This window comes from Dermacentor silvarum, chromosome 4 (assembly GCF_013339745.2).
Source record: "Dermacentor silvarum isolate Dsil-2018 chromosome 4, BIME_Dsil_1.4, whole genome shotgun sequence".
In the NCBI taxonomy this organism is placed as follows: domain Eukaryota; kingdom Metazoa; phylum Arthropoda; class Arachnida; order Ixodida; family Ixodidae; genus Dermacentor; species Dermacentor silvarum.
The window spans coordinates 154,843,144-154,869,692 of NC_051157.2; the positions used below are offsets into that span (position 1 = coordinate 154,843,144).

The following is a 26,549-nucleotide window of genomic DNA, read 5'->3' on the forward strand; positions in this document are numbered from 1 at the left end:
TTTTAAGATCCTATCACATAGGGAGCAGCGGCAATACCACTTGCTGCCGAGCTCAGCGACCTCTGCCGCGTCGAGGACGCATTCTAGTTGCTCAGCAGAAGCGTCACGCTGCCGTTACCCCTCACCGAAAGTGACGCGTGACAATATCAGCACGACTATAATCTCACAATTCTTGTTCTAGGGAAGACAGAGCAATGAGGTTGGTCTTACGGCATGGTTATTGATACCCTTATTTTAAGTAAAATCCGCGGAACTGATATTTTGAAAACTTTTCCAGAAAATTCATTAAACGAAGCTTGCGTAAAATTAGAACCAAAGGAGACAAAAAAAGTTACGTCATATTTGAATTAAGCACATAACATTACATATATGTACAAATTTTTAGCACCATCCCTCGAAGGATAACAATTTTTAGAACTTCTGGTTCCGCGCTTGATAGTGCAGCCTTATGTGCTTGGCTTCACTCACGAGGTAGGTGTGGTTGCGGCAGAATGCGTCGGTGACTGCGCTGGACTTTTGGAGGCGCCGCTGAGGGCCTCCGCAGGCTTTTGCGCTTCCGCAGCCGGCTTTCCAGTCGCTGCCGCAGCCGCAGGCGTGGTGGTGCCGCTTGCTATCCCCGCAGACGCCACCGTTGATGTTGCACCGGGCCCCGGTGTCGTGGCCGTCGCATCAACCGACTGTTTGGGCTAGGCGGCAGACAAGGAAAGAAGCCGAGAGCACGCATCCCATAATCGCATCCACTTAACAAAAAAAAATTATTTCTCCTGCATTGGTAAATTAAATTACCCTTAGGCAATACTAAAAAAGTTGCTCTTACCAGAAGAAAAGGTTTGGTTGTCCAGAAAAAAAGGAGAAAATCAGACAGTGGCAACGCCGCCTTGACATCACGGGTTGTGACAGTGTCTGCTAGGGCTAGTTAATTGGTAAAATTGGACTTCATTGTGTTCTGCAGGAGTCAACGAAACGAGTAAACCTGCAAGTTTCGGGAACTTTTACCGAGCAAACTTGGTCTGAATGTGAAAAAATACTACTTTGAAATCTGACGTCACGCTGACATACCAGCATTCGGGTTTTGGAACGAAATTCAAAAAGTGAAACTTGAGTACATCAGAACCTATGTGAATGCTACTGTCAACCTGATAGAAAAATTGGCATCAGATTGTAGACACTTTTGGGAATACTCTACCTACATATTTGAATTTGCTTTTACAAGTGTTTACTCGGTCATGAAACCTCACACAGTTTCTTGTTTCTCAAACAGCTGCTCATAATACCAAGAATGATATCCTTGCTGCATGCATGCAAATAATTACATTATATATGCACAATGCCTTCAGGAAGCCATGGCCCGTGGGTCTCGACTATTCTCAGATTATCCTTGTTAATGAGATTAGACGGGCCAATATGGTTTAATACACACAAAGCTGGACTTTCAGTGCATATTTTTCACCCAATATTTAAATTTGATATTGCTACCTCTTGGAACACTGTGGTTGAACTTGAAGGAATGCATTCTTTCAACAGTGCTTGATTTCTATGATTGCTAGATCATTTCAGCTATGTCATTTTCAGGTGCAGTGCCTCAAGGGATGCCAAGGCAAAGTTTTGTCCACTAATTTGACGGATTAAGCTGCAAACTCTATCGTTATTACGAAGAGAAAGAAGAAAAGGAGAAAAAGAAGAAAACTTTCATCAGTACGAAAATTACAAAGGTAAACAGGACTGATCCCATATGTACGAGAACTTGTCGGTGTGAAAACATGGTCCATCCGTGTGCACACAGTGCAAACATTTGATGGACATAGGATGACACATCTGTTGGCAACTCTCTCCCAATAAAACACGTTCTCTTGCTAATTTCTTCGCCTTAGGAGTCAACCATCAATGATAAAAAATCATTATGAAAGGAAAAAATTTTTTCTTTAGTGATCCAAACGAAGGTAGCCTAAGTTACAAAGGAAACGCTTTCGGAAAGAAAGCTTTGCAACGCAAGTGCCTCACCTTGGTGACCATGATGACCACAAACTTCTTTTCGTCAATGTCATACTCGCTCATTTTGGAGTCATCGCTGAGGATTTTGCCTGCGCAAAAAAGGGGGGGGGGGGAGTGCACCACAGCAACAATGTGAGCCAGATTACCAACATGAAACAGCATATGTTGGCAGTACGGGCAGGTCGTAATTTTCCAATAGACCTTACACCCTGAACAAAGTTGAAAGTTGTGTTCTTAAATTGTTTGCAGTGCGTTTGGTATTAAAGGGGTCTTTCACCAAGTTTGGCAATTGCAAAGAGACGAGCATGACCATTCAGGTGATGATCGTGTCTGCAAGGTACTGTATCGTTGTGCATTGCGAGAACAGTTGAAGATTCAAACAAAACCCTGCATGCCGAAAAAAAAAAAGGGCCTCTCCCATCAATCTCCAATCGCCCTACGTTGCACCAGCTGACAGCCTGCAAATTTCCTCATTTCATCACCTCCCCCCCCCAATTCTCCGTCGTCCTCAACTGCACATCCCTTCCCTTGGAACAGACCATAGGTTATCGGCCATGTGTCCTGCCCAACTGCATTTCTTCCTCTTAACCTCAACGAGAATATTGACTACCCCTGTTTGCTCTTTAATCCACAGTGCAGCAAGAAAGGATGACGGAGAGGACTAGTCTATAATAAAGTTAAACCACCCTGTTACATTTACACTCTAAAAACAGTTGCACCCTTTGAGGGTCTTTTTGCCACAGAACAATAATCGTCATCTGACATGCGTGGCTTTCCTTTCTTTAACGCTGTGCGCCCGGCACTTCTCGGTCACGAACGACAAGAGCGTTATCAGCGTGACACAGCGTTTTCAAGATAGGAAACGCAAGCAAGACAGATGACGATTATTGTGTGGCAAAAATGCACCCCAAAAGGTGCAACTGTTTTTAGAGTGTAGGACTCATTTTCGTCATTGGGAGCCAAACCACAATCCAATTGGATTGGGCTCAGCTGTCATTATTGTAGTGCACTGTGAAATGCCAGGTCTAATGTACAGTGTGCAGTGATTTAAATGTGATAATCGGACCGCATGGTGGCCAGCGCTTCTCGAGCCGCCGACAAGCGCTGGGTGATTGCTGGGGGGTCAAATGTAGTTACAATGTGTTATACGAGGTGCTACCCAAAAGTTCCGGGTATTTGAAAGGCATGGGCAAACTGAGTGTGGTCACGGCCACTCGATGAAAAACACACGGTGCGGCCTGCCGCGTCGCTGTGCAGGCAATGGGCGAGAGCGTGGAAGCGGAGTTGACAGTTGTCGCCGCATTTCGCTAGGAGGGCGCCAGTAGTAGGGGAGGGCTCCACGCGACGCGGGGGTGGGAAGGAGCGCGCGTTCAGCGGGTAGGTCAAGATAGTGGTTGTTTTTCTCCACATGAATCGCTCGCACCGAGTGTCACTCAAGACAGTTTGCGCATGTGTGATATTTTATGCGTTAGGCAAAATGCCGCGCAACTGTTGTGTGCCGTTGTGTTCTACGAATGCATCGAAGGACCCGCAAATACGCTACCACAAGTTTCCCACTAACGCAGGGCAGCATGGCTGCGAAACATTTCCCGTGAAGGACCCGGCGGGAAGGGAACAGTATGGCAGCCGAATGACAGGTCCCTGGTGTGCGCCTTGCATTTTACGGAGCAGGACTACAAGAAGACCGAGAAGTTGAGGATACTTTTGCCAACGGCTGTGCCGACAGTGTTCTCCGGTTATCCAAGCTACATGAGCACGAGGAGCACGCCTGCTCCGAGGAAGAAGCGGCCATGCTTGGAAATAGAATACGATAATGCGCAGTCGCGTGCCGAGTGCTCGGGCAATGCTGCTTCAAAAGACAGGCCTGCCAAAACGGCTCGTCAAGTGACAGCACTGAAGCCACGACGCCCAACAACTCCGAACTAGGGAATGAAACGTGTGTGGAAATTGCATCGTTTTCAGATGCATTATGTCAAACTACATTCGGCCTTGTTAAACTGACAGAAGCAGCTCAAAAAAAAAAAAAAAAAAAAAATGCGCTGCTTCCAATCGAAGATCGCTTGTAGGAAAGGAGTACTGCAGGCCCTTCAAGAAAAAGTGAATGAGGCTGAGGTTCAGTGCACGGCTTGCAAAGCTCAGCTGCAGCTTCAGCAGGCAAACGACGCACTGTACGGTCTAGTAGAGTATATTGACCGCAGCAACCTCAGATACCCGAAGATGGAAATTATTGGCATTTGCAAGCTAATGTGCATATTTATCGACAAGGTCATGAAGATAGCGGACGTGAGATGAAGTGGCAAGATTTGTGACCTCCTATCGTCTGCACTTTTGCCACACCTGCTGCTGTGCCGGGAGCTGACTTGCTGGGCGGACGACCACGCCATGGAAGTCTGCAAAGTTTTCATTAGAAAGCTCTTACTAGTGCTTCTTGCCAACTGGGCAGGAAATGGCAATAAGTCTGTTGAGCGTCTCGTACGCTTGGCTCAAAAACCTCTGGCCAGGAAAGTGCTGCGCCTGTGATTCCAATAACACAGTGATCCTTTTTTCACGCACGTGCAATAAAGCAATTATGACTCCCCTGATGTTCACAATGCTTTTGTTTCTAAGGTGTGAGCAACAATCATTCCGGAAATACAACCGCACCTGTCAATGAGCAACTCTCCTGTTGTAAAAATACCTGTAGCACAAACATACATTATCGAGGGTGAACACCGCAACGGCAACAAAAGAGAGAAAACATGACGTGAAAAATCGCAACTCGCACGAGCAACCACTTCAGATAAAACTAACACTTGCTATATTTAGGTTGAAGCATCGCCGACGCACATTCGGTAGGACGATTACCAATATAGTTAACACTATAGCAAGTTTATTGTAACCCTTTAAAAACTAACAAGCGCATCAATTGAGCCGCGATGCGCCGCAATAATTCCGGCGCTCTCGCTTTCGGTCTCCCCAGAGGCTCCCCTACTGGTGGCGCCGCGGCGGCAGCCCGGAGCACTAGGCGCGCCACGCAGTATCCGCTCCACGTGGCAGGCCGCACCGTGTGTTTTTCATCGAGCGGCCGTGGTGTGGTACTCATTTCCGCTGCTAGATCTGGCTAGCAGTATGCCTTGTGGATCAGTGTACTGAACGACTTGCATCTAAGAAGTACTGTTTTGCGAAGTGTTGTTTTGCAACGCAATGTTTCACTGATTTGGCGCATTTCTTAGCAACCAATATGGCAGACTTCAAGAAGCGACGAATCTGCATCAAGTTTTTTTTTAAACTTGGCAAAACTGTGGCAGAACTCATTGTATGCTAGAGGACGCTTTTGGAGTCGACGCCATGAGCCAAAGTAGGATGTTCTTATGGCATAAATGCTTCAAAGAGGGTCGAATGTGTGTTGACGACAATGAACGTTCTGGACGCCCGTCAACGAGCACAACCCCGGAAACGATAGCGGAAGTTCGTAAGGCAATCCTTGGAAATCACAGGCTGTATGAAATAAAGGATGTCTGCGACATTGTAGGACAGTTGTACAGTACAGTTCAGCGAATTTTGTCGGATGTTTTGAACATGAGGTGCATTTCTGCAAAATTTGTGCCAAGACTGCTCAGTGATGAACAGAAGCTGCACAGTGTTTCTGTTGGTACGGAACTGAAGCAACAAGTCAGAGACAATCCCACATTCCTCTCCAGTGTAATAACCGGGGATGAGACATGGGTTTATGGCTACGATCCTCAAACCAAACAGCAGTCGTTGCAATGGAAGTCGCCAAATTCTCAGTGGCCGCAAAAGGCACGTCAAGTCTGTGGGAATGTGAAATCCATGCTCACTGTTTTTTTTTTTTGTTTTTTTTTGTCTACATAGATTTGCCCGCAAGGAATTCTTACCTCTTTGACAAACCGGGAATAGCGAGCTCTACTGTGACGTTTTGAGGTGCTTAAAAGAGAGAATTCATCGCAAGGGTCCAGAGGAGTGGAAGAACAATTGGCTTCTTCATCCCGACAACGCACCCGCTCACACATCACTCGTTCGACAGTTCCTGACTTCCAAACAAATCACAGTACTTCCGCACCCATGCTATTCACCTGACCTCGCCCCTTGCGACTTTTTCTTCTTCCCAAAGTTGAAGTTGAGGCTGAAAGAACGTCGGTTTCACACTGTTGAAGAGATCCAGCCGGAATCGCAAGCAGTCCTCAACACACTGTCGCCTGGAGAGCTCCACGAACACATGAAATCTCGGCAGAAATGCGGGGATCGGTGTATACATGCTCAAGGGGACTACTTTGAAGAAGACAGTGCTGATTAGGCGTTATGGTCAACACTTTCTTTTTTACGACTGAATTCCTGGAACTTTTGGGTAGCACCTCGTACATTATGCCACCGTTGGAATGTGGCTGCTTCGAACCTGCAACCTTGCCCTCTCAGCATCATAACCCCAAAGGCACTGGGGTAAAGCAGTGGGTGAAATTTAGGCTTTCAAGGTTTCAAGATTGGGCTTTTGATGCACAACGGCTTTCAAGAAGGAATTCAAAGGGCCCATACGAACCTTGCTGCACCAACAGTACATGGGCAGAAGTTGTGAGATGTGCGGAACACTCAAGAGACAGCCTGTCTACAAATGTGTGCAGATACAGGCCATGCTTGAATCCTGCACGGTTCATGGCACTGGTGCCAAAGAAGTTCCTACAGTGCCCAGTTCACTAAGTTGCTTGCGTGTGCTTTTCTTTATTGGAGTGCTGAGATGCTGGCCGTGTCGTTTGCCTCGTCCAATCATTTAGCGGCCTGGCGGGAGCGGTCACTTTTTTATTTATGTATTTAGTGACAATATCTGAAGGACCTTGTACGTGCACAGGGTTTCCCGAGGGGTGGGTTAAAAAAAATAATTAGTTGATGTTGACAAAAAGTGACTCATTGGCGGCTTTGAAATGAGCAGAGTTGACATAAATGGCATTTGAGAGATGATTGTTCCCCTCGATCAAAAGTCAGTTTCACCCAAAAGCTGCAGCATCAATTTTGATAGCAAATCATTATACAGCTGTACGAAGTAAGGTTAGTAGTTTTACCGGCTGTATAAATTGCAGTAAACATTCGCTTACTAACTAAGCTTGGTGTAACACGCCAACCAGCAAACGTGTACAGATCTCACTCACCGGCCTTGGACACTAGCTGTGAAAACAGTGGCGTGATGAACAGTGGTTCCAGCGGCGAGCAAAATGTTCCGTGCTACCTTTAGTTTCAATGCGCCTTTAAAACTTGAGATTACGCGACCTCCAACACTAGGCGTGCGAGGACACAGCCCACATGAAGCCACAAACTATCTCGACTCTTGCAGCCTTTCTACTACCGTAGCCCATGCACGTGGGGCCGTGCTCAGCCCGCAGCAATGGTTAGGCTAGCGCGCTCGCCTGCCTCCCTTTCGGCGCACATGAAGCCACGATCATTCTCAGCTCACGTGAGCTTTCACCTACAGCATATGACACCGCGACTTAGGTTAGTTACGCAAGTAGAGTAAGAGTAATAAAAATATATGAATCTAACGGCACGGTTTTGTATTGAGGATCGACTAGAATGTGTTCAGTGGGATCCCACGCAGAGCTACCACATTCTAATTAGGGTTAGATTAGAGTTTTGTAAGCTAGTAGATTTATAGGAGTGGCCTGTGGTAGGTAATGTCCAAGGTAACCTAAAGTTCGGTTAGAGGTGTTAGTAAACTTGGTTATGTGCGTTGCCCAAGTTTGGTTGTGGGAGATATTTCAGTGTCGTATAGAGTTCAGTGCAAGCTTTTCATGCTATTTATTTATTTCAATACCTACATTTGTCTGAGAGCATTACAGTAGAGGGGATTAGAAGCACAAAGATTGATTAATTGCACTGAAATAACAAAATGGTGCAGTCAAAAAAGGAGCTCATAACAGACAAAACAAATTTTAAAGGAATAAGTGCAAGTGCCACAGCACATTGTGCAGTGGGAGGGGAGGGCAAAAAAAAAAAGTTATGACCAAGGAAATGTCATGGCCCCTGAAAGAGCAGGCTGGCTCTGCAAACATCACCCTAGCGAGCATCGCCAGCAGCTACAAAGGTTCTCTGTACCACACTGCAATCGAAGACTGTGGTGCAACAGCACACGGTGAACTAGTGCACATGACACAGGCAACCACACGCAATTGAAACAGACATACAGATAACAGCAATCTTGACTTAGGTTGGCTGGTATGGATTTTTAGAAACTTAAGTATACTTGCCGACAGCTTTCTGCGGCATCAAAGGAAAAGCTACAAAGGCAAAATGTTCACAAATGCGAGCGCTCTTGACAAACAGTCCCACAGTGTTATCTGAATTAGCTTAAGCTGGGGACGAGAAAACAGAGACAGCTGACAAACAACAGCAAAATCCCCGACTGATTGCTAAATGTGGCTTATTTTTCTGCTTTCCTCTTCACCATTTAGGCAAATGCAAAAACCATAGCCCGTGAAAGCAACACCGATTCAGTATCTCCTCCAAGAAACCAAGAATGCTGTTAAACGCTGTAGGACTGTACTTGGTGCAGTAAGTCATTTTAAGAAGCTTCACCCTGTAGGCTTCCCTTTATTGCCACAGAAAGTTGTCCACAAGTATAGAATTACACGAGAAGCATGGTAAGGAGTCACATGCAGTGCTGCGCGTGTGCTCCTTTAATGTTCATACTGCTTAATAAGTGGTGACGTTCCGGAAACTACAGACCGGCACATTCCCGCTTGGCACCCTGCTGCACGCCATGTTTTTCCTCTAATAATGTATTACCAACAAGCCCACCTATCCATACTATTCCTTTAATGTGTCCTGTGTTTTTCATGCTGTGCTAGCTCTACAGAGAGCCTGGCTCTGTAGTACATTTCCTGCGCTGGCACATCAGTATATACCAAAAATGTACCTAAATGGTGAGGATAGTGGGAATAAAGCTGCATTTTAGCAGCTTGACTAGCCCCACCAACCCCCGCTTACAAAGACAATCTCATTTGAAGACGATCTCCATCCAATAGGAGGTCCCACCTTTGGCCTGCCACTGAGTCGAGGGAAACAGATGGCACTCACCTGCATATATTAGTTTCTGGCATTGTGCGGGGTAGTCCTTGCCCTTCTTCTCTTCTATCCTTTCTTTAAATACTTTCACCTGTAAGGAGAGAAACACAGTGTAAGTGGAATGTAACTACTCATAGGGGATCGTTTCACGCACCGAGTTCCCCACAAAAATTACTAGGGCGAGCTGTGCTGCTGCAATAAATCAGGTACTATTCGATTGATATGGCTAATCTTCATGCCTGTGGCTTCAGGCATTCCTTGCAGTGTTACGTTTTTTTCTTCCAAATTTTCAAGCATTCATATTTGTCTAAATGTATGAAGGCATTAAGCTCTTATGCACATGCATAATTATCACTATTAGTTGCTTGTATAACGCAATATTTTGTTCAAAATGATCAAACTGCAAAAGTCACAAAGTCATTTGGAGCCGGATGGACAAATTTAGGCAAATTCATGTAGTAACCTTCATTTTCTATGCTGGCTGAAGCACCATGCTTCCAGCTGCCATAGACACAAACACCAAAGCTCCCTCCAATAATTTCTGCAGGAAACTCTGTAGGCTCAGGTAAGAGAAAGGTAGCAGAATAACATCAACTCATAAGAACATGGATTGCTATGCATGGATAACAACTTTCTTCAATTAGCAATGAGGTTGAAACAATGCTAAATCACTTTCCAGGGCGTATACTATGTTGGCATTTTCCAATATCCCCGATTCTTGCCGACTGCTTCTATGAAAGTTCCCTGGCAGTTTATGACACTGGAGGTTCAAGCTCGAGCAAAATATTGTGGTGTATAGCATGCCAAGTAGCTATGCTGGCCCATAATATTCAACTGGCACCAGTAAGCTGCAAGTCAGTCGAAGTGCACTATCAAGTTTAACTGAATCATTTCTTTCACAATATACCAACAATTGGGCCAGGCTCACACTCACAAAGCCCACAAAAGGCACCATTTCTTGCAGACTGTGTAGTTCCAGTAAAAAAATTCACTTTCTTCTGGCATACCACACAAAGTGCGGCTGCTGCTGCCAGCGTCACCACCACAGGTATCAAATTTCCCAATTCAAATCAACCGGGCTGACGGTTCCCAGTTTTTTCCTGCTGAATTTTCCAGAACAGACAAATTCCCTGAAAGTCCCAGGTTTTTCTCTGTAGCTGTGAGCCACGAAGTCTGTGGGCAAGCACAGCAACACGGCACATGAGACGCATACTAAATAAATATAAATTCTGGCGTTTTACGTGCCAAAATCACGATTCGACTATCAGGCGCGCCATTAGTGCGGGATTCTGGATTAATTTCAGCCACCTGAGGTTCTTTAACGTGCCCCCAATGCATGGTACACGGGCGTTTTTGCATTTCGCTCCCATCGAAATGCGGCCACAGTGGCCGGGATTCGATCCCGCGACCTCGTGCTTAGCAGCAAAATGCCAAGGCCACTAAGCAACCACAGCAGGTACACTAGACGCACACTAAGAAGCCTCCTCCCGTACTTAGCAGCCATTGCAAACAGTCAAAAGAAATATGCATTGAAGAAGGGCAAAAAAAAAAAACTGTACTCTGGGAAGACGCTGGGGACTGAGAACTGTGCCTTATACTCTGTAGAAACAACCGCTGACCTGTTTTGGAGCTGAGATAGAGAGGAAGGCGGTGTAGTCCCATGGGTATGAAGCCAAAGGTTTCCTTAGAATGTGTGACCAACTTGCCGTGCCCCCAAAGTGAAATGTGCGAGGAAATTCCCCCTGCTCTTTTCAGCGAGTTCACAAATGTGGCACGAAGTCTCACACCTTGACACGACACAAGCTTGCCGTTGGATCCGACATGCAGACCTCCGAGCTGTCATAAGGAAGACTATGAAGAAATGCCACGTTGGGCTTTATTGCAGAAGTATAGAGAGCTGAAAAATTTTGTACATTTCTGGTTAAAAATTTAGTTTGTTATATTCTGGTGTTAAGTGCCAAAACTACGACTGATTATGAGGCACGCCATAGTGAGGGACTTCGAATTCATTTTGACATGGAATTATTTTAAAATCCTTAAACTCCAAGTTGTTTCATAAAAAAAGTGCACAATACAGTCGAACCCGGATATATGAAATCTGAAGGGGATCACAAAAAAGTTCAATATATAGATAATTCCATATATAAAATAAAAATTGTATACAACAAATTTCAAGGGTTTTTTACTGCTGTTTGTTATACACAATATTTTGTTATTTGTGAGTTCGATATATCCGGGTTCGACTATATACACTTCATTTTATTCCAGCAAATTATAGCGTATTATATCCAGTTTAGATAAAGATATTACCAACTGTTTATCTGCTTGATAGAGACATTTCCCTTCAGCACATGCGAAATGTTCCGAGAGTAATTGCCTTAGCAGATGGTAATGAAAGGAATCGAACACATCCATGAATATGTTAAGAGTGCCGAAACTCAAATGCACGACGTGAACTGAGTTGACGAGTGTGGCTCATCTCCGGCTAGCAATACAGAAGGAGTGGTAGCCTAAAACAAGTACAGTTCGGGCTTTGGCTGCTAAAGGGTTAATAAGCACCTGATGCACAATACACGCGAGTTTTTGCATTTCGCCCCCATCAGAATGCAGCCACTGCTGCCAGAGTCCACTCCGCGACTTGTAGCTAGCAGCACAAAACATTCCTGGAAAACTAGTAACAGGGCACAAAGGACGGTGGACGACCCAATACGGACGCTAAGAAAGCTGGGCGAGTTTGCACAGTTTGGGAAACTTTGGGCCAACGTTGTGTCTTTCATTGTGCTTCACGGACTTCATTGGCAGAATACACTTATGCTTAAAACCAAAAACATAGTTTTAATCCCTCACTTGCGATAAGAAATTTCGAATAAATTGAAGTGGTACTTTTCTTAAACGTGCGTTTCTAGCCATTTTTTGTTTCTCCTAAAAATATAACCAGGAATGCCTATCGCACTTTCGCTCCTCTTCTCGAACGAAATAGCAAAAGAAATTATGCATTTCTTACGTGTTAAAATTACACGGTAAAATTGACTCACCATGAGCAGTTAAAAACAATTTTAGAAGTTACAAACAAGTAATAATTGAAAAAAAAGGTGGAAAAGCAGGGGATTCCTACATCAGCTATAAGCTGCAAGAAGCTGTGCAAGTTCTAAACTAAAGGAATACGTACAGGAATTTAGACAAATTGCCAAACGCAGAAGTTCTGCATAAAAATTCAGAAATAAACAGGCCCTTGTGGCGAAATTCTGAGGCCAAACTGGATGGAGCAAGTTTATTGCTAAGCCGTAGAGCATATTTCGCAGAAGTTCTGCATAAAAATTCAGAAATAAACAGGCCCTTGTGGCGAAATTCAGAGGCCAAACTGGATGGAGCAGGTTTATTGCTAAGCCGTAGAGCATATTTCGCACAAATTTTGATGCGATTGGCATTCTTTGGCAACTTCACCCACTTTTCGGTTTGTGCATTTGTATCCAACCTGTTTCACCCAGTGACCCAATTTGTCCACTAGCTTGGGCCACTAAGTATGTGCTGTCTGCTGTCTGGCCTAGCAGGCAACTTGGAAGTTGTCTGTGCGCAAACAGGCAACTTCAGCAGTGCATATGTGACTATTGGTATACGTCCATTCTTGGACAGTCTCCAAGAATAGACGTGCCAAGGTGACCCAAGCGGTATGTAGGCGTTAAATATGTTAAAGCGATAGCATCCCATCTGCAACATGCAGCTCCTTGTCAAGCGCGGCGTCTTGACGGATAGCCATTGCAATGAAGTTGCAGCCATGATGCTAACGATAGTACGTAGTTTCAACTATGATGTCGTAATTACAACAAGATATGCTGTGCTGTGGCATCATTCGGCATTGCAGTTGGCAGCGAGGTTGCCACAAGTTTTTTTCAGGTCAGCTTGTTCCATGATGGAGTGTTCTTACCTGCTCCACCATCGAGTAATGCATTGAGCGTGAACTCCTAGAGTTAACCCTTGGTGGCCGAGGGTTGCCTACAAGCAACAACCAGACAACTGCTTCGGCCAACACTGAACAACAGGCAGCAAGTGCCGTATGTTGGATTTGAACGGGAACACAGGACAAGGAAGAAGTTTGGCACACAACTGTTACTTTTAAAAGCACGGTCAGAGGAGACAGACTAATGCGAGATCTACAGCTGCAGTGGTAGTGATGTAAAGCATGTGAAATGACAAGAGCTGTCTGTACAAATTCTAAACAAAGCCATTGGTGGCTTGGGGTGTAATCCACTTCCAGTTTTGGGCCTGGTGTTCACCCGCTATTGGTGAAAATGTTCCAGTAAAATATTTTATTATTATGCTTATTCTAGGTGTATTTTGAATATTTAAATAGAAAATAAACATGTTCTGTGGGGTATTTAAATGTCTCACTTATGTCAATTCCACCCTAGCTGATGTCCAGAATTTATCAGCTTATAGCACAGTACTTGAAAAATGGTTAACAATGAACTTGCTCTGTAAGACAGCTCAGCGCTCCTAGACACCACCATCTAGCAGACAACAGCAACAAGTGGTATGCCAACTGATTTTTATTATTTCAAACACATTCTTAAAGGAATTGCATGTGACAGCACTGTTCAGTCATTTCTAGGGAATTTGTGGAAGAGGCATGAATTACCTACACAAGAAATCGCAATATCTAGGTGGCTAAATTAAAAAATCAGTGACTTGTGTCAATGCACGAACTACCAGGTGAAAGGGTCGTCTGCTTAGGCGCTGCTGAAACACTTGTAATGAGAAAATTAGACAATTATCAGCCCTGTAGCTTTGCCAGGACTGCTTTGATGGTATCTACTATTCATTTACAACCAATTTAGAAAAACCAAAACTTTGTTGCAGTCGGCCTTTAAACAGACCAGGTGATGCTGTCCTCGTATACCTTGTGGCCTTGCGGATGTATATTTCTCTCCTTAGTCGGCAACAGGCTATGATTATGTGATAGAAAGTGCCCTTCGAAGTAAACTTGCGTGAGCACATTGGCCTTGCCTCGTATCACTATCTCCTTGGCATACAGGTCCCACCTTTCAGAACACTGGATTTGCCAGTACAAATAAGAGGATCATCTATCGATGTAGACCAATACCTCGAGTCTGTTTCTCAAGGATATTGCAATGGAGCATCTGAAACCAAGCATTGATGTGCTTGTCAGTATGTTTGAGCTTGATTTGCATAAACAATTCTAATACACCAGAGGGGCATGACCTTTGATAGGATCCGTTTGAAACAGAGCAGTGCTGCAAGCGCCCATGCCGCAAGCACCGAGTGCCCTACGAATGCTTTGGTTGAAAAGTGGACTGTTCTGCTCCATACTCAACTGTGCAGTGAGATTTTTTTTTACAAGCAAGAGTATATTGTCAAAGCATGTCCTGTCATGTGGCAAGATGTGCACTCTTATTAAATTTACTAGGAAGTCATGCTGCACATATCTGTGAAATGTAATGCTGATGTCTGTTTGGCTGAGCTTGTAGCTGGCTGTACTCCTTTGATGGGCCCAGAGCTGCCAACCTTAGAATTGATAAAATGCTACACTGAAAGCCATAAAAAGAAATACTAAAACTCAGCGCAGCAGACAAGCAGATGTGTCCATGAAGTGTTTTAGTGAAATATTCACGTAAAAGCTGTGAACACTTCTATCAGTTGATGGCGCCACCTCGCAGGTTCATTTGTATGGTTTAATAATTGATGGGTCCGACATAAAAAAATCACTCAATTGTATTTGCCTTTCTGAAAATTTGTTTTGCTCTGAACTATTATGCAAATGAGAAATCGGAGAATATTTGTGCCAACAATCATAAACGAGCATTAAAAATCGGACATTTTACAACAAAATCATAAGAGTTGGCAGGTAAGTATGTAGCTTGACAGTATGTGCCAGAATGTGTACTTTTGAGCCAGGTGGCCAGCCGAGCTTCCAAGGAACAGGCAACACCAGGCAGACAGTATCATCTTTACTCTGTCATGTCCAGGCACCCAACAGCTGTGACTGGGCAAAGCAGTTCTCCAGACAGGCCAATCAGCCGCTTACTATGGGCCAGTGCCCCGGAGCACCATGATGATAATGTGCGCCATCACAAGCCATGTCTTACGCGGGCCGTTTTCGTTGTGATTTTGCTTCCTGCACTCTCATGGTGAATTCCATTGGGAGAACAGGAGCACTCAAAAGCACGCTGAAAGGGCTCGTTCCGGAGGCGACGTGTTTTTAGTGGTCGAACAGGAGTGGGAGAGCAGTCATCCAGTGGTAGAACAAGAGCAGTTTCGCTGTGCCGAGAGCAGCCGGGAGCAGTCCGGACTGCTCTCGCCTGAAAAGCAGAGTACGGAGGAAGTCACGTGACTTGAACCGTCATATCCTCCTCATTTCTTTTTATTTTGCTTCAGCCGGCGCGCGCGGCGGCAGCCAAGCGCAGTTGGTGTTTTGGCACCGCTGATTTTGACGTCGGTGATACGAGCGAGCTTCGCAGCGATTTAGCGACAGATCCTGGCATTTCTAGTCAGCCTTGCTTCTCGTGGGATGCGCGGGGGACAGCGGCAACAAAGCGTCTTCGCCTTGCTGAAGTGCTTGACACGCTCGACGGTGACAGCAGCGAAAGCTGCTGGAGCTCAACTTCAGATTCAAGTTACAGTTTCAGATGATCTTCGCAGGCAGAAACTTGTGGGATGCGTCGGCGCTGCACAAAAGTATGTAGTACGTGGCCGCAAACGGTGACAGCGTTACGCCCGACAGATTACAAGACGATCACGCGTGTTTTGCTGCTCTCCTGCAGAGAATAGTGGGACGTCGATTGCTTTAGTCACATGGTACATTTCCCCTCCCACCTGCTCTCCGAATGCACGCCGTATTCCAGTGGCGGGTCGAGTGTCCCTGCTCTCACTGCGCTGTCACCCGACTCCGTACTGTGCGGTGCCCTGCTCCTGTTCTCCCAATGGAATTCGCCATCACAGACACTGCAGGGGGGGTCCTATGTCATGGGGTCATGCTTATCAAAATACAACCTTGTTATTGTTTTGAAAGTCCTTCTTCACAGCCCCTTTGCACTGAACCACCACCGGTGTGTGCCTCCCCTCTGTGCCAGTGTAAGCCATGAGAACACATGCTCTGTGTGTGCGGTATGGTTCTCAAACCTGAACACTGTACTGCGGGGGCCACCATAGTCGAGTACTCTATATTAATTCTGGCCACCTGGATCACCATACCCCAAAGCATGGTAAGCAGCTGCTTCTGCGTCTCACCCCCATCAAGATGTCGCTGTGGCCAGGAATCAAACTTCTGACCTCCTCCTCAACAACTGAACGCTGCCAGCATCCTGTCACCATGTCGAGCAAGAACTTCTGTAAAATCTGCTATATAACACGAGGTTTCGTCCCAGACTTCGTCAATATTTGCTTCCCGTATTATACCTATATTGGGTATCAAAGTTGTCGCGTGTTACACATGTTTTCTGGTCTTCTATAACCTTCGAGTACCTGCTGGAAGGCTAAACAGATTTTGATAGCATTCAGCACACCACCAGAACTTGAAAGGCAATTGACTTAGCTGTTGAAACTGCCTGCGTAGCGGGTGACTACTTCACCAAATCGATAGACTAGTTGACGCCCTTTGAAATGCTCGTGTGACACCGACACTCGTTTTAATAATCTAGGCACAACATTTTTGGTTCTTTCCACTCAATTCATTTCTTAGCATCCACAGCTCATGTCTGTCTGATCCTGGTAACAGGGGAAGCAAACCACTCGGACCAATGATGAAGTACCAAAAAAGGAGAGAGTTGAAATACAACCGACAAATTAGGCGAACTGAGGGTTCTTTATTCTTTAGTGCACTATCAAGGCCTGGTACAAGCATTTTCACATTATACCTTTATGAGAATGCCGTCAACGAAGCCAGGGCATGCCACACCATCAGAATGCCACTACCACCAAAGTGAGTTTTTTAGATAAATCGTACACAAATGGAACAGAATGTGGTAGTTACCTAACCACGTGCTCGTGAAGCAGATGGTGTTACATCTGCAACAACACTGGCCAGTTATACCTTTAAGGTCTACATCACAACAAGCAAGAAATGAACACAAGTTTGGTGTTACGTTGTCTTATGCGCGCAGGTAATGGAAGCAATATTACAATGTATGTTTCCAGCAAGATCTGTAACAGAATAAAGGACACCACACTTAACCATCAAGCCTGCCACTTTGTTACCAAGCTGCAAATCATGTGACAGAAATGGTAGTGGAAGCCTGTTCATTCCATGGCTAACGCATTGCTGCGCAAAAAGATGAGCATCAAGACGAAAAGGCAAGACACATGGGTGCCAAACTTTCAACTTCTAAATCAAAGACTCATGAAGTATTAACACAATGCAATCAAGGCCTTCAATGTCATGATCTTAAGTGCCTTTTGTATATGAAAAAAAAAAAAAAACGAAAAAAAAAAAAACTGCTGCAGTATGAAGATCTGTAGATAGGCTGACATGGGCAATCATTGCGACATGCAAACATTAAACAAAAATAAAGGATGCTTGCATGAGCGTAGCTTCTATAGTGCTAACAGTAATACAGCCTGGCTTTTTTTTTTTATGTTCCTGTTGAACACAATATCGTAGTTGTACTGCGCATATATATATATATATATATATATATATATATATATATATAGCGCATTTGCAAAAATAAATCTAGTTGAAAGTTCAGCACCCGTGTGTGTGCTAGTCTCATGCTAAAGATGTTCACTATGATCCAAAAGACTAGACAAAAAAAAAAAAGAAAAGAAAAACATTACCAAGTTTAAGTGTGCACGCTTTCAGCAAGACGCTGGCAGAGACGCTGCTACAAGGGGCTAAATACAGTCCCTGGGTGTGAAGTGTAGAAACCGGCCACAAAGCTGAACACTGCTGTGTGTTAACAATGTCCCCCTCGTGATCGACATGCCGTGTATCGAGGTTGCGCAGCTAGCAAATACACAAGTGGCGCCCAGTGAAAGTGGGGCTCGCGCACAGGACTACACAAGTGCACGACGTCAAATAAGCACTTGCGTCCTTGGCGCGGTCGTCAACCTTAGCGTTTGCTGCGGTGTGCGCGCAACGGGAGATTGCCAAAGAAAAAGGGAGAAAAAAAAGAAAAGAACAAGAACGAAAGAACAGCAACCAGGCTCAACCGGTGCGAACTATACGGGCACTTCCATGCGCATTCCGCGATTCTGTACATATCTCAACGATGTCGGCGCGAACGCCGCAAGATAGCTCCAGCGGCCGCCGTCCGACTACTCAACGTCGAAGCACGATCGGCGTACAGACGTTTTCTTCTTCCATTTCGAGTCGTCGAACACCCGCTCTATTTTCGGGCACGCTCCAGGTACTTCGCTCAGGCATTCTTTTTTTCTTGTTCTCTTTCTCGGATCGCTTCTACTAGGCCGCATTCGCGAGGACTACCAATTCCGCATGGATACACGAGCTAGATCTCTGCACGCGCCGTGTAAACAACCGGGGCGTCTACACACAGGTTGTCCAGCTCTGCGGTTTCGAAAAGCCCCCGTCACGTACACAGAAGACGCCAGTCACGATCCGCTTACTCAATGCAGCGCTTCCGATAACCCGATACGCGGCGTGAATCAGCGGTTTCGCGGGATCGCCGGTGGCGTGGATGCAACAAATGGAATAAGCAGCGGCTGCAAGGAGGCCTTACGGACTACGTAACGGGACAGAGCCGCGCATATAAACGTTATTTTGCGATGCGGTTTCACCAGCGGCGAACGCCTCGTGAGAAGCAACGCCGCGTTTGGAGCTCCATGGGTGACAGTAGGCCCCGTAACGTGTCATGGAGCCGGGCAAGGCAGAGCGCTAGCTATCACCGCTGGATAGCCCCGACGGGAGAGCAATGTAACTTCGGCGAGCAAGACTTGCGATACTCGTAGAAACGAAAACCCGCCGCAAGCCGTTTAGGCCTAAGTCGCCGTCTCTGTCAAGACACCGAAAAAAAAAAAAAGCGCGTCACAACACATCACACTAGGGGGACCCTCGGTGGCCGCAGTCGCTGGTACGGCGCCGACAGAAAAGAAAAACCGGGCGCCACTCACCGTTTCTGACGGGTCCACTTCAATTTTGAACGTCTGCTGCTGTAACGTCTTTAAGGTGACGATCATTGTCGCCAATCTTTCAGGCAGCCACGGCGACGCGAAGGTTTTAGTTGAACGCGATTTAAAACTCTGCCCTTAGGAGACGGACTCTCGCCAGGAGAGTAGAGGTGGGCCCAGCCGCAGTGCCGTACTCTCGAATGCGGAGGAAGCGTCGAAAACGCCAGTTTCGCACGAGTGCAAAACCAGACAGCTAGCCGTTCCGCAGCCATTTCATAGCCGGAGCAAATGGCACGCCCATCTAAGCAAAGAAATAAATGAGTACGCATTTCTTCGCGGCAGTACGTGTACATTCATTAAATGGCGCGCAATGTTTGCATTGCATACATCAGGAGCTAGACTAGCAGCCCGACACAATGTTTGCCCATGGTAGATGGGTCTTGACCTTCAAGAATTAGTGAAATGCAGAAGCGGCGAAACCAACGGACAAATTATCGGATTCCAACTATTATGTGCGAGAGGAGGATGGCGGTGAAGCTTAGAGGAGCCTGCCACGCAAAAGCAACACGTAAGATGCTACAGACGAATAACCTGCACCAGGGTACGGTCAAGGCCCGCTACTACGACAACATGCACGAATGTCATTTGGCTCCAAAATTCCTAAGACTGGTATTAGTACCAATGGGTAACCAAATGGGTAACCTGCATGACGGATCATGCCCACTCCATCTCACAGAGACACGGATCGAGGTGCCTGCTCGATACAGAACAATTGTACGACATAGAGCAATTAATATCCATCAGGCTCAGTCACAACAGAAACACAATGGGAACCGTTAGAAGCAGTGAACCGGGCTGTGATGTATGTATGTACGTGTACTATGAACCACTCCGTACTCCGGTTATAGATATTTCAGAAGCAAGCCCGCTCTGCGACAACGATCAAATTAAAGCACGCATTGCAAAGCATCAACTATATATATATATATATATATATATATATATATATATATATATATATATATAATGAAATAAGTAAAAAAGACGAAAGAAGATCCGACAGAGTTCCTCCGTGGCTGTTTCCCTGCCTTACAGCCAATCAGACGTCGTATACATATAGGCGTAGTGATGATGGTTAGTAGTGTAATCCCATTCGAAACGGGGCGGTGGGTTGTGCCACCGCACTACTGTTTGGTGTATATGTTGTTTTATTGTCAAACGTACATTAATTAAATTGCGTTTGTACCTTGTTTCTAATTTGTATGAAGAACACAGCAGCAAAACTCAGAATCACGAAACTAACTGTGCCCCGAAAAACAAGTAACAGTCAAGCAGAACGACAGCAGGCGAGCACAGTCGGCGATCGTCGAGCATCTGATCTGCGAGTCAAGCACGTCGACTTTTATACATGACTCGTCGAAGGTTCCTGCGTAATCGGTGGTGCCAGCGTGCCTTCCAGAAAGTACTACACAATTCGTGTACCTCATACAATCTGATTACACGAGGTATGGCGGGAACACACACAGCAGATAGAACCAACGGTAACATTACAATAAGTTCCAATAGATGCATAAGTACACGTGTCAATATAATTGTTCTATTCTGCGATTACATACATATTTTCATTCCACGTCACTGCCTCTATACTTATGAGCCACCAATCCTCCAATCGTCTCGTGCTTATGTTTACCGCGCCAATTTGTTCATCCCTTCGGTACCGTCTTTATATAAGCCCCAGGCCTTCCTGAAGACTGACCCAATTTCTATTTACTACTGGATGTATACCCTGGCATTCCAACAATATATACGTGTAATGGTTTCCGAAGTTTTTCACCATGGCACACACACGAGTCATTTTTTTGGAAGCCTCCTGTTATAGCTTCGCGCGCTCAGACAGCCCGACCTTGCCTCAAAAGGAAGTGCACTACCTCTTTAGTTATCATAGAACATTTCCTCCGTGGTATCTTTCTGCACTGATTGCAAATGTTCGCTATATATGATATGCCATCGATTTCTTGTCTTCCGTCGGAAGCGCCTCACTTGCGTAGTATGAGGGAAACGCGGCGAGCTCCTCATAGGTTTGGCTGTCGGCACTCAATAAAAACACCACGCGGGAGCCCTCCTGGACATTTCTGCAAGTTCTCTCGAAACGAGGGAAGTCTCTTACTGTCAAAATAATAATCTTGGGCAAGCAGAAAGCACACCGTAGTTTACAGGCGCTATCTCTTTACCGAATACGTACAGTGAACGCCCACAGCGCGCGGTCGCCGCGATGGAGTCCTGATCGCCGCGATGGCTTCGTGCGTGAAAGGTAGGCAATCGCTGAGAACAAACTCTGTGAAATATGTTCGAGTCTGTATAGCCAAATTGATAAACAAAATGACACCTAAATGCAGCGATCGCACGGTGTTGTGACTCGGGGTCCGGGGACGAGAGACTGAGTCTTGAAGCAGGCGAAGAGGAGATGAAAGCTTTATACAATATGTACAAGTATGTACAGATATAGCAGGAATAGCAGGTAATAGCTGGTAATAGCTGCCATTATCTGGGGATAGCTGGTCAAAGCAGTAAGAGCTGGTAAGAGCGCACCAGACCGACGGGGCGGCCGGTGGCGACTCTCTGGCTTAACAATGGGCCAGTTCCTCCTTAAATCCCCTTGGCGGCGGCTCCTCGTCGACAGGAGGAAGAGGGGACGGTTGCTGACGTCACTCGCGTCGCATTGTGTCGTCGCGTCCCCCTGGCGACTCGTCGACAGGACCCCGAGGTGGCGATGATGGCCGGGGCTGCTTGCACGTCGGCAGGACACAGACGGGGCAGTTGCCGAGGTCCCCCCGCGCCGTATTGTGTCGTCGTGTCCCCTTGGCGACTCGTTGACCGGATCAAGACGGGGCGGTTGCTGAGGCACCCGCGTAGCATTGTGTCGCCACGTCCCGTTGGCGACTAGTCGGCAGGACCCAGAGGGACGGGTGGCGATGATGGCAGGTGCTATGGCACAACAGCACCCCCGCCGCCAGACAATGCATCCAGAGGTCGAGCTGTCCGACGCAGCTCGGAAGATTGGATGCGCCGGTTGGGCGACGTCTAGGATGGTCTGGAGGTATCGGCTCTGCCGCTTTTCCCGCCGGTGGTCTTTTCTGCTGCTCGGTCCTGATAATGTCCACTGGAACGACCAAGAATCAACAACGCCAAACCACTCCGGCCAAAGCAAGCACCCTCCGAATGCTCTCCAAACCGCCAGACCAAAATCATCGAACAAAGCATTTTCCGAGATCTGGCTACGCTAAACAAAACAAAACAAAATAAAACAACAACAACAAAAAATCCCGAACAACACGAGACACGTATCTGAGAGAGAAATTCGAGATACGGACCTCCTTTTTTATTTTTTTTAATTGTCAATGCGCGAGTCTTAATCAAATGAGAATTGCGTCGCAAGCGATTCTCAACTGTAATGCGGGCGGGTTGGCAAAGATCAAGGTTGCCGAAGATGACTTAATTTTGCCCCCGAAAGCCGTGACGCAAAGGCTGAACGCCGCTAATGTTTGCGCTTGGGCGCCACTTCACAAAAGCGCGGAATGACATCTGACTGTAAATGCCAACCGAAAGAGCCCGCCGCTTAGTGTTGTCTAAATGCACTCGGCGAAACGAGTACCACATTTTTACAGCACAGAAGCGGTCCTAACAAAACAAACAAAAAAGATACTAAAACTCACACTAATGACACGAAAGCAAAGGTGAATCAAAATTATACACTGACACTTACAACTAACGCGTACAATACAAAAACAAGTCACAATCGAAATTAAGCATTTAGGCTTTTCCTAGCCTAGATATATGTAAAAACAACAAACGTGAAAACACTGACGCTTTCTCTACTTGAGCGTTCAGCAATCAGGTCTCAGTAAAATGATTAACAAACTAAAAAATGTTGGTGTCTCGCGAAAAGAAAGGACCAAAGCCTTATAAAATGCGCTCTTGGCCTATCCACCCTTTCCTACGCTCAACACGCGACTCAAACTTATCGCAAAAAACACTCAGAAAATTTAATACTAAAATGACATAAAACATAATGCGCTTTCAAAGTACCGTGTTACTAATCACTTGGAGTTCGCAAACATGTTTTTAGACGCGCTCGTGCAGGTCGCCCATTCTCGGCCCTAAGCGTCGTCCAATCGCGACACCAGAACAAAATTGATTTGCCTGAAACATGTGCCAATTTCGACCCGCGGCCTCCAAATACTCGGAGAGCGGCTCCTTTACAGACCCGCGTGCACACCGCCTTTCTACCCGCTAGGCACTTGCCTTTCTTTCCGCGAGAAAGTGAACGGCTATTGTAGCAGATTTTCGAGCATACCCGACGCTTCGCTATGCTCTTCTGCTTACAATGCCTTGACAACACTGAGAACAGGCGGCATTTGCGGCGTCTGAATTTCTGCGAAATCCTTTCTTTACTGACGCGCGTCACTCCTATTCTAGATTTCAGCAGCCGCCTGAGCTTCGGGTTCACCCTACTCTGCTTTTTCCTAACGGCTAGGCTGTTGGCGCGCTTCACCCGGCTCGTACCGCTGCCCGAGTCCGACTTTCTCGGCTTGCGCCTTCGTCGTTTGCCCTCGGCGCGGCTCGCAAAGCTCGCGGTCTCGGCACTTGTACTCGCAGGTGCCCTGCCTTCTCGTCGCAACGACATAGCTCCGGGCGGCAAAACCAAGCTAGCCTCGTGGTCGTCGCTAGATGTCTGCACCTCTAACAGAACATAACTGCATCCGACGCCATCTGAGCTAGCCGGCTTGCCCTGCGGTCTCTCCTTGACTAGCCTGAGCGTATCGCTGCCATCAAAAGGGCGCAGAATTTCTTTCTGACCTTCGTCGTCGGCCACAATTTCCAAAGCGGCTTCTTTAGACGGCGACACAACAATGTGTTCCCGCTGGTCGATAAGCGTGTGCAACAATGGCACCATAGCATTTCCCTGGCGTACTGAGCTAGTAGCCTTCTCAATACGCGGTCTCTCCTCGACAGGCTCGGCATTGTGGCTATCAAATTGGTCCTGGCAGTCGGCCTGACTTACAGCATCAAAATGACTCAACAAAGCCTTCTTAGCTTCATCGTAGTCCCGCTTCTCCTCATCAAGCAGGCTTTCCAAAACACACGAGAGTTTACGAGGAAGCAACAGGATCAACCGCTCGGACCAGAAATCCCGGTTGACACCTTCTTTCTCGCAAACCTTTTCAAAATCAGCAAGAAATTTAACCATATTCTCGCCCGCCCTGAAGGTGTGGAGATGATATCGTGCTGTGCGCCATATCCATGTTTGATTCTGTCGACGGCTCTCTCGCCTTGCCTTTTCCTCGGGACCTACGTGCTCTTTCGCTTCTAGCTCGCGCCTCTCACGTCTCTCGCGTTCTTTTGTCTCCAGCTTTCGTTCAACAATCATCTCCCAAGCCTCTTCGGCTTCCTCGGTCGTCACGTCCTCCGCTCGCATCACGTCGAGAATCGCTTTCCTTGCTTTTTCGGAGCTGGCGGAAATGCCCAGCTCCTCGCAAATTTGAATGAGGTCCTGAACTTGGAATTCCTCCATCGCGATCTCGTTCCTCGTGTTGCTGCCCACAAAATTTACCTTACTTCAAACTAAATCCACTATTTAAAGAAGGCAAATTAATAAATCATAGTCTACCAAAAAAACAAAACACTCAAATCATAGCCTACCGACGAACAAAACACTCTCCTAACATCTGCCTGTGCTAGAGAGGTCTGGCGACCTGAGAAGCAAACATCGGGAACTCACCCAGCCAGTGGTTGATGCCGGTCGATCTGGTAGCTGCCATCGAGCGGTGTAGCAGGCGTCTTCGGTCCTCGTATCTCGCAGCTTGCCGTCCGCTGTTCAGATACTGGTTCGCCAATCCCATAGCTGCCATCCACTATTGCGACTCGGGGTCGGGGACGAGAGACTGAGTCTTGAAGCAGGCGAAGAGGAGACGAAAGCTTTATACAATATGTACAAGTATGTACAGATATAGCAGGAATAGCAGGTAATAGCTGGTAATAGCTGCCATTAGCTGGGGATAGCTGGTCAAAGCAGTAAGAGCTGGTAAGAGCGCACCAGACCGACGGGGCGGCCGGTGGCGACTCTCTGGCTTAACAATGGGCCAGTTCCTCCTTAAATCCCCTTGGCGGCGGCTCCTCGTCGACAGGAGGAAGAGGGGACGGTTGCTGACGTCACTCGCGTCGCATTGTGTCGTCGCGTCCCCCTGGCGACTCGTCGACAGGACCCCGAGGTGGCGATGATGGCCGGGGCTGCTTGCACGTCGGCAGGACACAGACGGGGCAGTTGCCGAGGTCCCCCCGCGCCGTATTGTGTCGTCGCTGTCCCCTTGGCGACTCGTTGACCGGATCAAGACGGGGCGGTTGCTGAGGCACCCGCGTAGCATTGTGTCGCCACGTCCCGTTGGCGACTAGTCGGCAGGACCCAGAGGGACGGGTGGCGATGATGGCAGGTGCTATGGCACAACACCTTTCCCCCTCTCTTCATTCAAACCTAATCCCACCGCTTGCTGCAGCTGGCCTAGCCCGCCAAGCCGGCACTCTCCTTTTCCAGTTGATGTTGCCAAAAGAAAAAAATAAGTTTCTTTTTTTCCAACGCGCCGGCAGTGCCACTCTTTGGTTACTGCGCAAGTCTCTGCGCTTCACTTCAGTAACCTGACACTAGGTGACACTATAGGGTCGTTTATAGTCCGACATAACGCGAGCGTGCGCGCTACGTCATGTTGGTGAAAACGACCCCCTTTTAGCTGAGCGCAACGGCGTAGCCAACGTAACCGGCGGCTTCAGACGCGCCCTCACGGGCCCGGCGCTGAATTAACTCCTGACCCAACCGCGCGTTGGTCGCGCCGACTGCGCCGACCCCCACTGCCATTTCGCGAGAACAAATAAAGGCACCCACGCCACTTCGCCGACGGTCGCAAACAGCCGTTCAAAGCGGTGCGTGGGCTTGGGATCGTTCTGCGCATGCTCTGAAGATAACAGCCGACGGCGCGTGCGTCGGAGTAAAGAGAAGATGGCGTTTCGGCCGGCGCAGCGCAACCTGGCGTAGCGTGACTGGCCGCAAACAACGCTGGCCTGCGCACCGATAACACCGGACTATAAACGGGCCTTATACGACGCCATCGGTAAGCGGTAAGAATCGAGTAAATACGGTAAGCGTTTCTTTTTCGAATTTTCAGCCGAACCTGCATATAACGAAATCCTCTTTATAACGAAGTTTTTCGGAAATTTGTCAATTTCGTTATATCCAGGTTTAACTGTAGAACATACCTTCCAGTACAAAACGTAAAAAATTTTCAGAAAGGTACATTTATATCTTTTGCAGATAAATGCAGCACACATTTCAAAATCTGCAATGCTGAAAAAATTTTACGGATAGAATTAATAGGCACCTG

The 26,549-nt window shown here is 46.9% G+C and overlaps 2 protein-coding genes across 2 annotated transcripts in view; both read right to left on the reverse strand.

Moving 5' to 3' along the window:
- LOC119448996 (UHRF1-binding protein 1-like) overlaps positions 1–26,549 on the reverse strand; it is a 112,875-nt gene that overhangs the window by 67,547 nt on the left and 18,779 nt on the right. The window contains 2 exon segments of the mRNA XM_049666603.1: positions 2,002–2,081; positions 9,052–9,130. Coding sequence (XP_049522560.1) covers positions 2,002–2,081; positions 9,052–9,130 — 159 coding nt within the window.
- LOC119450751 (UV excision repair protein RAD23 homolog B-like) lies at positions 453–19,319 on the reverse strand. The gene is made up of 4 exons (XM_037714260.2): positions 19,123–19,319; positions 9,052–9,130; positions 2,002–2,081; positions 453–686 (listed from the first exon to the last, which is right to left on the reverse strand). Exons 1-4 carry the CDS (start codon positions 19,186–19,188, stop codon positions 465–467), a joined length of 447 nt encoding a protein of 148 aa, XP_037570188.1. The 5' UTR covers positions 19,189–19,319; the 3' UTR covers positions 453–464.